The sequence below is a fragment of the Cygnus atratus genome, chromosome Z, assembly GCF_013377495.2.
Source record: "Cygnus atratus isolate AKBS03 ecotype Queensland, Australia chromosome Z, CAtr_DNAZoo_HiC_assembly, whole genome shotgun sequence".
NCBI lineage: Eukaryota > Metazoa > Chordata > Aves > Anseriformes > Anatidae > Cygnus > Cygnus atratus.
The window spans coordinates 36,215,987-36,230,286 of record NC_066396.1 but is presented as its reverse complement, the minus strand read 5'-3'; the positions used below and the strand labels follow the sequence as shown (position 1 = coordinate 36,230,286).

The window sequence follows — 14,300 nt, the reverse complement described above, 5'->3', positions numbered from 1 at the left end:
AGTGAGCTCAGTAAGTGTGCAAAGTAGGACAATAAATTAATGAGAAATGGAACAAAAGGAACATTAAATGGAGTTTCCAGTCCAGTACAATATGGAGTACTTGACTGTATTTCAGATTATTTTTTTTTATTTTCTTCATCCAGGTGAACATGTTTTTCTTAGGCTGTTTTTGTTGGCTTTGCTGACTTTTTGTGACTGCAGGCTATGGAATAAGACAGAAACAACTCATTCTTTGTGCAGGGTGTGATTTTGGACTTGGTATAATCAAAGCTATAGCATTCATTGCAATGCTCACTTATCCACTGTTTTATAGTTGTACCCTGCAGCCAGGTTATAGAAGGTATTTTCAGTCAGCTATCTAAAATGACCTGTGAGGCACTAAATCCCCTGTTATTTTTTTCCCTTGCAGATGTCACCATTGTCCACATCTGCCCACCAGGCCCTATGACAAGAGCGAGAAGCCATGTGTGCTATCGGAGTACATGGAGAAATACCCCCTTTATCCCTGCACACTTCCCAGAGACTCATTCAAACCAAAGGATGAGTACAAGATGGCACAGATACCCATGGAAGGCATCTCAACTGCAAAGTACGAAAAGGAGTGAATGAGAATGAGGGTTGTGTTTTAGAGAATGTGTGTTTTAGAGATGGGCAATAGAAAAAACAAAAAATGATTGCTTTCCACAAGGGGAACCCGAAGACAACAACTCTGGGGTTGTACAAGCACTGGTGAGGAGTGATGGATGTCTGAGGCCAGTTGTTGCAGTGGAGGGAAGCGGTTATTTTTCTTGTACTTCCAGGAGGCTGAGATGTGATCTGATTGAAGAAAACACAGGCCACAGCAGCACAGTTATGGCCCTGGTGTTTGCTCGCTTCCTGTTTTGGGAAGGCTTCTGGGAAAGAAGCTGAAATATTGCCTGGGAAACTACGGATGATATTTGGGGATTATTTTTGTTTTGTTCTGTGCTTTGTGTGGCACTTTGTACACTGTAAAACGAGTGACTGGCTTGTGAGGAGGTATGAATATGGTAAAGCTTGATGACTGGAAGGGGGGTGTGGGTGTGCTCCTCAGGGTAGTCCCTGTGTAGTGCTGGGCAGTTTTTCTTCTCGGCTATGCTGGTGTTCAGCAGAAATCCTCACACTTGCACTGTTGCCTGATATTTGCTTTCTTTGTGCTCAGATGCACAGTCACAAACAACCTCACACTTGCCTTTGCTGAGCTGAGTAAGAGACCAAGGAGATGCCAATGGCTATTAATAAACTCTTAACACCATCTGTAAGTCCTTATCCTGACAAGCTTTATGAGCTCCTTCCCCTCTCTACGCCTTTTTAAGTGTTGTCAAACTAAAACACAAATGCTGCCACTGAAGGCCAAAATGCCTGACTTTCACTCATAGTAGGGATGCCTCTCTCTATGTTAAAGGTTTCAGCAGGGACTGAGAGGGCTTTGATGAGACATCCTCACACATCACTTCTATGTGTGCCTCCCACCTAGAGCCGAAGCAGCTAGATGTCCATGTGTCTGCCCATAAATCCTGGGCTCATTTGTGTCCTCTTAAGGACAGTAAGGAGGTGTAGCCACTATGTGGGTTCTGTCAAGGAGTCCTAGAAACTTCTTGGTCAACCAGAAAAACTACCCTTGCTTGGACAAGGATGGTGATTCCTATAATAACTATTACTCCTGAAGTTTAGTGAAAAGTTTCTGAAAAGAAGAAACTAATTCTACTTGCTTCTTCAGAGTGTGCACTTTATCAAACAACTAAAACTCACCTACCCTTGTAAGAGCAGAAAACAGAGCTTGAGCTGCTAGCCATTGGATTGCAAATCTTGCTGTCCTCTGGGCAGCACTCACAAGAAAAGACATCCACCTGGAAAGTGCCAAGGCCTAGTGTAAAGGTGTCACCATATGTTAGACTTCTGCTAGGATCTCTACTTCTGTGTGATTAAACTCCTCTCAGGCAGAGTGAATTGATGGAGTGAACCCTCTGCTGAGCGTCAGATGTTGCAGGGAAGCAATAAGCCTCCTGGACAAAGTTCAGGAGTTGTAGGCAGTACCATTTTTCACAGTGTCTTGGATGCAGGTTGCCACTGACTTACCAGCCCATCAATCTGTCCGCTGTTGTCTCCACTGCAGGTTCTGTTGCAATGCAATGGACAGAGTGAGAGAAAGTGCTCTTGCTGCCAAGAAATGCTTGATCACACTGGTGAAGAATCACCTGCCTGTGATCAGTTACATGCCCCTGGTACAGGCTCAGCTGCTTCAAAGTTGGGTTTTGTTGTGCTCTGTGAGTGGCTTGGGAAAGATCATCTCTGTTATTGAACCCTCCCTGCTACTGAGGCTGCTGCATGCCTATTTTATTGTTGCTTGCCTTTTCTTGGCCCCTTAAAAAAGGATACCAAGTGGCTACAACTTGCGTGACATCTACATAAGGAATACTTGATGCCCTTGGAATTATTTACTTTTGCATTTCTGTTTTTACCCCTATACTTAAAAATCTGCAGTGTGAATGTTCCTTCCCTCTGCCACACAATCTTTTGAGAATCTTGTTTATTTCCTAAATTATGTGACTAATACGTTAAATTCAGAGCCTCAGAAAATGTAATGTTAATATTAGAATAGCTCCAGTACTGACCGTTTCTCCTGCCCAGCTGCCAAAGGTGTAAACAAATCGGCATACCACTGAAATATTATTCTGACACTAGAAACTGAATTCTCTGGTGCCAGGCAGCAGTCTGTCCTATACAAGAGGATGTGTGTGGTGACATAGGTTCAGGTCAGTGAATGTCAGACGGTGATGTAATTTTCCTCTCCATCTTGTTTCTGTGATGTTTTGTTACGTAACACTACCCCAGTATCTTAACATAGTTATTTTACAATGGTACATGAGAAAAAGCTGCCTGTCTGACCATACTGATGTTTCATTCCTCAGTTGGTGTCTAGCAGGAAAAATGTTTTGTTCTCTCTCCATCCGGGGCTAAACGGCTGTGCAATGCATTGTCTGGGAAGGCTGTTCCCTCTGTCATGCCTAGATAGCCTGCTGTAATTATTGGGCTTTATAAAAGAAGTTACGTCTTCTGGTATAACTTTCCTGGATAACAGACATAGCTTTGAGGAAGGCCATTAACCTTGCTGGGTGGAGACAAGGGGCAATCTGTCCTGCCCGAGTTTGTCCAGAGCTGCCTAAGGTCCTTTTTCAGAATCTGGATTTCCAAAAGTGAAGGGCTAGTGTGTTTCCTAAATGCTTGTATCCTATCCAAACTTGCTTAGGTTGTGAAGGTAAGGGGAAGTAATAATTTCTGTGTATGTCCAGAAGGAGCATAATTTTGTCCTTTAGACAAAAGACATAATGAAATTATTATTCACAGGAGAGATTACATAGCTCATGAAGTGTTGCCACTGAAACTTAAAGAACCTGAAAAACATGTCAAGAGTGATGAAAGCATGGATTTGACCTCCATTTATAGACAAGATTATAACCCCCACCCTATCTGTCAAGTACTTCCTTGCCTCCCCCGTGAGACGAGAGACATCTCTGGTGCCAAGATGGACACAAAATCCACTTACGAAGGTATGTGCCCTTGGTTCTCATTTCAGGACTATTCCAGCAGTATTACCTTTAGGCAATACTGACTATACTCTTGGTGTACTGCATGGTTGGCACACACAGTCAGTGGATCAGACACATCTAAAATGTACAGAATTCAATAGGTCTGAGCAGGTCATGAAGCTTGGGACCAGTTTTGTGTGTGCTGCAGAGTTAATATGTGGATATACGAGAGACGTAAGAGAATTATGGACATCCAGAAATTCCATGCAAATGTCCAAAGCACTCAAGCTCTCCTCCTGGTAAAACATGTGAACTGTGCACCTAACTATGCCTTCATTTTTTAAGTAGCAGTAAGTTGGTGTAGGTGGTTTGGCTTCGTGGGACCATGTTCCTTCCTTTCCACCAGCATTACTTCTCTGTCTGCATGCACTGGAAGAAAGCTTTCAGTTACACTGTCACAGTAACTATTGGTTTTGGTAGAAAGACATAAAGAGAAAATTAGAGTTGCCTCACTTTTGCACAGCTGCAAAATGGTGCTAGGTAGATAGCTAGTATTGTTGTATTTCTTACAATATTTTTTAATGTCTTATTTTTATTGTGCTTTACAAATATGAAGCTTTTGATTGGTGTTGGCATTGAGATTTGTCCCATTGTACAGAAAAAAATTTTTCTTAAAACTCAAAATGATAAAGGAAGTAAGGAAACAAAAGGTATGTGAACGCAGTGTTAAGAGTACCCAGCTGAAATGACTGCAAGTTGGACTTAAATACAGCTGTGTATTTGCAATGGCAGGAACTGGAATTTTTACATTCAGGATACGGGAAATACTGTCCATTTAGAATGACTTGCCTGGTGAAGACTATGACCCACAGTGCAAAATACCCACATATACACAATTTTGAACACTTTGTTTTGCATAGGTTATGTAACCAGATGGTATTCATTGGGATAACCTCACTGTGTGCAACAACGGAAGGTTGCTTTGCACAGGCAGAGGATCTTTCCTTCTGTATTTATATATCCGTAACTACTCTGTATCTGAACCAGATGTTCAGATACAGATATCTTTGTTTTTTATCAATATTTAGGTCAATTCCTTAACTGTTACTCCAGAACTCTAATAAAATGTAGCATATATACATTTGGTTATAATTTTCAGTATTTCAGAGAACACTGCAAATAGAAATCTTCATCCAAACCACCTGAAAGATCAAGTTGCCTACTGAATTTGTTCACTTTTAAAGGCCCAGGTTCACAAAAACAGTTTTCATTGTGCTATTCTCTAAGCACTCCTATGTTTTACTTATCAACACTCCAAGTATGAAATTTTGTAACATGCTATTCCATTAATTATTGTAATTCAAATGTTTTAAGCAGCATATAAAACACGTACAAGTGCTGCTTTGTTATTAAACTGCCTTTCCTACTGTATTGTCCTATTTCTTCCCACTACATGCACCACAGGTCAAATAACATTGTAGGTTTAAGATGTTGATATTGCATATCACAATTAATGTCAGATGACTTTGCAACTTGAGGTTTCAAGATTCTTATTTATTCTCAGCTACACGCATGGCTGTTTCTATTCATTTGCAGGTATGTAATCTAATTTTAGTGTTGTCTCACTTGTAGTGGGATGTGTGTAACCCTCCAATAACATATGGTTCATATCCTCTACTCCCTCCTGTACCCCCTAATGTTTTCAAGATTGTGCTACAAGGGAAACTATTAATATCTATGGGAGAAGAATTAGAGTTACAATAAAATTGTAACATATTTTGAAGGAGTAGTAGCACTGCTGGCTTACACTAAGTAACATAAATTCATAATGCCTATGAGGTCTCTGAATGTGTAGAGCTTGTAAATTTTTAAAATCGAAGACAGATGGGCTAGCTTGTCATATTTTGAACATTTTGCAAAAGCTGTGCTTACATCCAAAACGCACTGTATATTTTCCAGCAAGGATGATGGGGGAACCTAAAAGGATTTTGGTAGCTCCTGACTGGCACCTGAACTGTCAGATCTCTGAACCAGCCCTTGTGCAGAGATGGGCCGAGTCTCATCAGCAGTCATTTTTTATCAGTGTATTAATACATCCCCTGTAATGTCACACATGTTTGTATATGCTCTTGGTTCACCCTGCTGGACCATCTCTCCAGGACAATGATATGCCCTGGGCAGAGGCTTGAGGTGAGGATCCCACCAGAGGGGCAGTGCCTGGATGTCTCTTATTGCCCCAGCAGAAACATGAGCTTGAACACTCCTTGGGCTAGCAGAGCATGGAGCCTGGACTTCAGTGGCACCAACAGCAGCAGATGAGTATCTATGCTGGCACACACCACCATGTTCATAGCTCTCTGCACTAATTAGCTGCATGAGGGCAGCCCTGCACCCAAGTGCACACATTTCCATTGGACCAGGCCTTTTCCTGTGGACTCAAATGCCTGTCTCCACCAGACTGGGGAGACTTTCCATGGACTTCCATGGGGGAAGGATTTTGGATGTGGCATGCAGGAAATCCCCTGTGCTGCAGGCCTCGTCTCCCTTTCTGCTGCCTTGCACAGGCATCCCTGCAGCCATGTGTGCCCCGCAGTGGGGCCAGGCTGCTGGCTGGGAGCAGCACGGCGCCTGTGGCTGCTCCTTGCTCTCCTGTGGCAAAGCAGAGCAGCTTGATTTAAACCAGAAGGACTTTAAATGGACATCTAATTGGGGGAAAAAAAAAAAAAAAAGACTTTGTTTTTGGTAAACTTCACATTGTAATGAACACATCCTTTGTGTAATTGTGTTTGTGCAGTACTGTGGCTGCTGCTATTCAGGAGGAATAACTCTGTTTGGATTGGAGAGTTTGAATATCCTGATACCTAATTGCATCATTTACTCTCTAGTACTTTGAAATCCAGACTTCCTTCCTGTGCAGAGTCAGCTGGAAGCTTATTTGCCTCATGACTCTCCATGTGGTTTGAAAGGAGGGAAAACTGGGGAAAAAAAAAAAAAAAAGAGACTTGGGTTAGCTCCAAGACTATTTCATTTCAACATCCTACCAGTAACCATAATGCTCTCTAGGGGAAGTTGCACAAGATTACTAGGGAGGAAAAAAGAAGGGCTTGTGGCTGCTGCACGGGTCTGAGAGCTAGGCAGCTTTGCAATAGATTTCTAGTGTGAATGGGTGCAAATCTTTTAAGTCTCACTGCCTCGCTCTGCCTGGTATCCTGATGAAGAAGGAAGATATTGGTGTCCCTAAAACATCTCCTAGAAATTTTCTTAGTTGTGAATTTAGATAGCAAGATTTCTAGAGTAGGAACCCTCTCTGTGATATGACACAATCCTTCAGATCAGTGCAGATGTGGCCTGCAAATTCTAGCAGTTTTGCTAGTAACAAAGAATTGGAGATGGAGAGATAAGCTCCTTCTTGGTTCCTGCTTGTATTGAGAGCAGGAGTGCCATACAGAGAAAGGCCAAGAGCAGAGGAACTTCCACACAGCACAGCTTGCTGACACTAAGATCAGCTGCAAAACTCTGAACTCAGACAACAGCAGGGAGCATCACATCTGTGCATTTAAGAAATCAGGTCATCCTCAGATGAGAAGGTGTGAAGAAGAAAGACAGCTCTGCAGCTTGGCCTTCAGGGTGGAGTGGTGGACATCTGGTTTTCCTTGACCCGGTGATACTGGGTGGGGCAACTCTATGGCCTCCTGCAGGCAAAGGCATAACCTGTCTGTGCTCTGGACCAGGCACAACATCGCTGCAGAAAGTTAAAGGAAAGCGTTCAAAGCCCTTGCCATGATACTCCATGTTTGTGATTTCAGGTTGACTGAGCATGAGGACAGCACTCACCAAGTTACCTGCAGAAAATGTTTCTGCAAGACTTAGAATGTTATCTGATTTTCTGAGATTGCATTTCACATCTCTGTAGGCAGGGGGTGGGCACAGCATTATTTTCATGAAACTTGCTGTCTCCTCTGTGTAGATGCTATATATTTCCAGGGGTTAGCACACTGTTGTACAGTGTTTTCTACTGTGACTCTTTCAATAGGTTTCCAACAGGATTTGTCAACAGGATTACAACGTTACAAAGCAAATACTTGTTATAGCTGAACACTTAGATAGGATTCCTCTTACATTTCAGATGACTATGTGCTGTGGAATGAACCAAAGACAGAGATGATCAGACCAGATGATGGGTATCATCCATCAGAAGCAAAATTTGACCACAGAACTGTTGTCCAAGATGACTATCTCTACAGGGGACCGGTTGCCACTCAAAGCTGCAAACCTCTGAATCTGAATCAGAAAAGCAAGGATCCCTTTGAGCATATGACAAATTACAGAGTGAATTACGTGCCACACCCTCTGGAGAAACGTTACATCCATCAGTATGAGAAATACAAGCCCAGTGAGGTCCCATTTGATGGTCTCACTACTCACAAAGTTTCTTACATGGGGGTGCCTGCTAAGCCAGCCAAGCTGGCAAAGCCATACCAGCCAAAGCCTCTCCATGATTGTCCATTTTCCTCTACAACTGAGTTTCAGCAAAAATACCAAGCTTGGCCACTTCATCCTATATTCACCAAAAAACCCGTTGAATATATACCTCCGGTAGAGAAAATGGACCTTCAAACCACTACTCAGTTACACTACAAGCAGCTAAATGGCAAGCCAGCCAAGATGTGCCGATCTCTGGCCCAGCTTAAGAAAAACACTGGGCCATTTGATAGCTCTTCTACAATGAAGGAAGACTATAAGCCCTGGGCATGCAAGAGAGTAAAGCCTATCACTCATGCCCCAGAGCTGACTTTTCCAGATGAACCAATGGATTGCTTGAGCACCTTTCGGACCCATTATCTGCCTCATCCTCTCACAATTACGAAGAGCTACAAACCTGCCTGGTCAGGCCCTAGGCATCACACTCTGCTAGATGCTAAAACCATCTACGCTACCAGCTACACACCGAAGGGCATTGTTAAATGCTTGGCTTCTTACAAAGACCCACCGGGATACATCTTTGAGGGAACCAATGCTGATGGTCACAAACTCTATATCCCCGCTTCTGAAGGTGAATGCTGGAAAGGTTGACACTGAAGAAAAGAGACTGGAAGTAGCCTTCTTGGGAACGGATTCAAAGAGCAGGGCCTCAATGAGCTAAAAATGACAACTTGAGTTTTTTGGTAACCTTCTTTAAAACCAATCATTAATTTTATATTTGGAAAAAATTTAAAATTAATACCCAAATATTGTTTTTTTCTGGACCAATTGTATAAATAAAAAACATAAGACCCAAGGACAAGACGTTTGAATCCTTGTTTCTCTATATTTTTATTTTCTTGTTCCCACCTACCTTCTGCTCTTTAATTGAGAGAGATAACCCTCTCATGAGATAATAAGAGAGAGATCTCACAGTGGTATATGCTATTTTAACAGGGGTTCAGCCACTTCCATGATGACAGCGGTATAACCACCTCTTCAGCTTAATTACATGCTGTGGACTCACAGCTGAAAATAACAGCTGGACAACAGGGTTTGAGACCTGGCTGTGTTCTTCACTTCCATCAAAAAGACATAATGACAGGTACAACTATCAGATAAAGATTACAGGAGGTGGCACCTTCATTGTGTCACCGTGCTGCCCAGAGCTAGGCTATCGGATATGAGGTTGTCATTCCAAAGACACCACCTTAGCCTACAACTTGCAAGGTAGCCTGGCTCAGTCTTAGAATAGGTGTCAGGAGCTCTTTGCTGAAGGATGCAGTGAGGGTGCCGTGAGTGTAACAGGAATAAAATTGCCATATGTTGTTACCGTTCAGCCAGCAGCTGCCGTTGTATTATCTTTTGGAGAAGGTCAAGGTTAAACTCCTGATCAGAAATTTTCCTTTTCCACATCCTGGGTGCCGTTCCCTAGGCTTACAAATGTTACATTAGCACTATGAATCTTACTGGTTTTAGTGCAATCTACCTTCCTAAATCTTTTTCCCTCTTACTCCAGCCAGCTGTGGCTGTATTCTGAGTCATTAGCTCAAGAGCTAGGGAAAATTGTTGCATGCTGGAGAAAAGGCACGTCTTTTGCCACTCAAAGAGTTTGTATTTAGAGAGGAATGGAAGACAGTTTTCTGTATAAATGTATTTTAAAACTTCTGAAAAGCTTTGAAACCCTTTGGGATATAAGTCTTCCATAAATGCTTGCAAGCTAAAGCCAAACAAATTCCATCTAGGAATGTGAATGTTTAACCGTGAGGGTGGGAAGCCACTGGAGCGATTACCCAGGGGACACAGTGGTTCTGCATCACCTGAAGTCTTTAAATCAGTCCTGGAGGCTTTTTCTAAATATATGTGCTTGTTCAATGAAAACTTGTGGGATTGCAACAGGGGCAACTAGGCACATCTCTGCCAGTTACACTATAAAAAGGGGCCAAACTACATAGTCACTGATAGAGAAACACGGCCTTCAGAAATTCAGGATTCTGAAAAAATATTCACTCACCTGTACTGAGGTCATTACCTAGGGTATGTTCCATATTTCTTTCAGCTTCTGCTGCCTTGGCAGCTGCCTTGAACCTTCCTGTCTTTAATGTAAGGCTTTGACAGGAAAATATTTTGTCTTCCCTATCTCTCTTTATTCACTAATTTTTCTGATTTCATTCATCAACCTGAATTCTGTCTGTTCTGAAACAAAGTTTATCCAAAAGAAACAGATAGGCCTGTGACTGCAAAAGAGATTGATCTTTTATGCCTGAAAGCTCCTTGACTGTTCTTTCAACTCCTTGATTTGAGACTGGCAGTGAATGAAGAGCTAGGAGAGTCTTGTCTATCACAGTTTATTTTTATTTATTTATTTATTTATTTATTTATTTATTTATTTTTGTTTTTTCCCCTGGGTGGAAGCTAATCTTATCAAAATGAACAGAAATGTAATATGTTACTTAGCATCAGTAATATCTGGAATTTGAACCGTAATAACAGAAGTCTTGATTTTGCAAATAGTGCACCAGTTCAATGCAGTGTCACGTAGACAGGACTGACTTAATTCCAAGACTTCCCTGGTATGTGAACACACACTTTTTTTTTTTTTCTGACTTGTAGCTGAAGTGTATAAGAAACTTATTAAAACCATCATGTGATAACACTGAGGAACAAAACGAGTTCGCTTGAGTGATGAAAGATGTGGTTCCACAGAAATTAAAGCTGATTAAAGGTTGGGCTGCTACAGTTTCACGTCCAGTTGCATATTTCCCCTGCTCTCTCTTATTCTCGCAACATTAGCACTGTCTGAGTGCATGACCAGGAGATCGTCCTGGCTGAGAGCAAGCCAGTGTTTTAATGGGGTTAAGATTTATTTAATTAATTTTCCTGAATCAATGCATCACACAGTTGCACAATTACCAGTGTTGGTGCAGGAGGTCGGTGCAGGAAGAAATACCTGGCTCTGGGAGGCCAGGCTTAGCTTGGTTGTACTGGCTATGGAGTACACCACCATGCATTTATAACCTCTGAGAAGGACTTCACCCAGTGCTATACAGATTGCCAGAGGCAGAACATGAGTTGTCAGTGTCCCATACATTTCAGAATTATGAAGAAAGTGCCAAAAGATAAATGGTATGCTTCAGCAAGGACTGAGGATGTTCATAGCACAGAGAAAAGCAATATTGATCGTGGGCATGGTACTCCAGAGATAGGAGGCAGCCGGTCTTAATGTGTTTCCATTGTGAAAGGAAAAAAATGACCTTCCTGAGGCATGGAGAGAACTTCCCTGAGGGAGCCATGCTGTCTAAGCCGGAAAGAGCCATTTGGGCAGAGAACTTCGGAGCGGGCTCACTGCGACGCGAAACTACCATAGAGAATTTTCTGAGGTACCATCAGCAGACTTTACTTTTGGCTGATCCTGTTACAAATCCCACTTTCTCCCCATTCTCTGCCTCTTTCCCACACAGGAAACAGTAATTTGATGGCTTATGCTGTTCTCCTTGTTTTTGAGGGGAACTGTTGCTTTGGAGCAACCTGATTTTCACTTCTCCATCTGGCTGCATATCTGTCCCACAGATGTTTTAGCCTGCATTCAGCACGGACGGAAAAGGGTAACTATTAGAGAGGCAACAGTGTGTTTGTCTTTACATTCCTGGCTTTCTCCAGCTCACCAGTGCTGTGTTTGCTGGCTTGGAGAGCTGTCCTCAGCAAGGCACCAGAGGAGGGCCTGAACAGCAAGGCCAAACGCCACCACGTCGGCTTGAGGGAGCTGCTTTGCCCGGCCTGCAGGCCTATGCTCTGCTTTGCTCTCTGCTGAAGAAGAAAAGTGCCTGTGGGATCCTGCCAGTGCACAGCTGTATTTCATTTGCTGGGATTTGTATGTAGTGGGTTAACAGTGAGATTTTTTTTTTTTTTTGGTAATAAAATCACTAGATTGTATGCTATTAGTTGAAAACTGACTCCATCAGTGTTTCAGGAGGTGAAGTGTTTTAACAAGCATCCACCAACCTCATGGACTATTTATTTAAACCAATAATTTATGCTTAAAAAACCAAACCAAACCAAACCAACCAACCAACCAAACAAAGAAATCCAGCCTGTTGAAAAGGGGGGGAACTCTCCACGCTGCCCAACTCAAATTACTCCTCAGCCCAACAATTAAACACTTCCTTAAAAGAAAAGAAACCTGCCCTGATCCTCACTTGGAGAGCTGGCTGTTCACAGCCTGTCTGGTGTGATCTTTCTGGTTCAAGTTTTATTTTTGTGCTTTGCCCTGGGGAGTTTGTAAACAAAGTAGGCTCAGACCTCATGTGAGACCTAGAAGCAGCCGACTACTTTATAGTGTTAAAGAGGGTAGTAGCAGGGAGTGGTTTCCCATGCCCATGTCATCCTAAGCATGTGTGCATAACTAAGTGCTTACCATGCAGTTGCTCACATCCTGCCCCTGCTTAAGCAAACAGTATTTATATGTAGCCAGAGCACAACCCTCCAGTACCCCTTTCCCTTTTAGCCACATAAAACTGCGTACTTTTTTATTTATGTCTACACAAATCTAAAGCTTTTCTTTGCGGTGGGCTTAGAGGCTTAAGGAAAATTCTAGTTTTTCCTTTTTTCCCCCTCTCCTAAGAGGCAAGCAGAGTGTTAGTAGGAAGAATAGGGAACTGCAGTGTGAACAAGAGGTAGACAGTGCGTTTATAGTTCTGGTTTGCAAGCACAAACCAAAGTCATCTTGGTTTGCACAAACTTAGTTGTCACAGTTTCATAGACCTTATACCGTGCTCAAGCCAGCTGAACCGCCTCCCTGCTCCTCCCTGGTTGCAGAGCACTTGCCCTGCCTGCACAGAAGAGTCTCCTGCCTGGGCTCTCTGCAGTCCTACCCGTGCCACTGCCCCCCTGTACCCTCAGGGACTGATCCTGATGCCTGGTCTTTTGGCTGCTACATGGGAATTTGTGTGCCAGGGGAATTGTGGAAGCGCTCTTCTGGAGAAGAACAGGCATTGTGTGGTACTGGGGCTGCTTCTGTTACATGAGCTTTGTGTTGATGCTGCAGTACCTGCACTGACATCTTGTGCTGATGAGCCTGGCCTCTAGGAGCACGACGTTCGACTTCCTCACGAGCTGTTTGTCTCGCTGACAGTGGCAGACATTTTGAAAGGAGTGTGGACCATGATAGGACGGAACTTCTCCTTGCAAAGAAGTGACATTTAGTCATTAAATCAGACCCTCAGAACTGCTCATTTGTCAGGGCCAAAGAGCTGCAGAGCTCTTTGGAGCTATGTAAGCAGTTGAGGGGGCAGCAGTGGCCACAGGCTGTTGTCACTGGCAAAGTGAGGTGCCAAGGAGAAATGGATGTGTGATGGGTGACACAATGCTGCGTTGATCCTTCCCATCTGCCACGCTTCATGGACTGATCAACAGTGTAATTCAGAGCAGCCAGCAGGCAGAATAACTTGCATGTGGTACAGATTGATAGAGACTCAGAGGGAGGCATTAAAGGCATTCCCATGCAATCCCCTGTTTCTCTGTGGAAGCAGTCTGTGCAGGTCTCCTTGCACGTGCTCATCAGTCACAGTGCCAAAAGCAGGCACCAGTGCAAAGCTGGTAAGTGTGAAAGGTGAAGCAGCTCCAGTGAGTTTCCTGCAATAAAAATGAAATGAAGTGCACTGGCAGGACTCTCATGTGAATGAATTGCATCTGATTGTTTTTGTGGTTATTTTTGGTGGCATTGGAACCAAATATTTCAACTTTCAAACTTTTATTTATTACTTTACACTGTCAGATACTTTCCACATCAGTGAGAGGACATATGCTTTGCCATCATTTCTAGCAATAGTACTTACAAGTTGATTGTTTGCCTGTGGTATTTTGGATTTTTTTTTTTTTTTAATTGATGAGAAAACATTTTATGCTGTGTTAGCCTTGTTTCTCCATGCATAAAACCTCTTTAAGATCATGAGCTGGTGCACAAGCCCAGATCAGTGAGGAGCCACTGCTGATGGTCTGTTTAAAGTACATTTCATGAGTTTGTGCTCAATTTTGTCTTTTTTTTTTTTCATTTGAAAAAAAATCTCTTCCAGATGGACCCTGCTGTGATACTTCTCTAACACTAAGGCACTTGTGTTCCAGTGCTCTCACTACTCTCAGCCTTGCTGCCTCTGGCATCCAAAATGAATTGGATGGCTTAGTACAGGCTGTTCCAGATTTCATAACCATACTGGCCAAAGAGAAGGGCTAGACTCTGTGGTTTCATTAAATTTCTAGTCTCAGTCTTCATGAGTAATAACTGAAGGAAAGATA

General features: G+C 42.9%; 2 protein-coding genes across 2 annotated transcripts in view; both read left to right on the top strand.

Moving 5' to 3' along the window:
* Nucleotides 1-14,300, top strand: part of HAUS6 (HAUS augmin like complex subunit 6) — a 223,635-nt gene that overhangs the window by 46,575 nt on the left and 162,760 nt on the right. The gene's annotated exons all lie outside the window — the stretch shown is intronic.
* On the top strand, nt 552-8,621 carry SAXO1 (stabilizer of axonemal microtubules 1). Its single transcript, XM_035558574.2, has 3 exons — nt 552-589; nt 3,367-3,569; nt 7,675-8,621. The coding sequence occupies exons 1-3, from the start codon at nt 552-554 to the stop codon at nt 8,619-8,621; spliced, it is 1,188 nt and encodes a 395-aa protein (XP_035414467.2).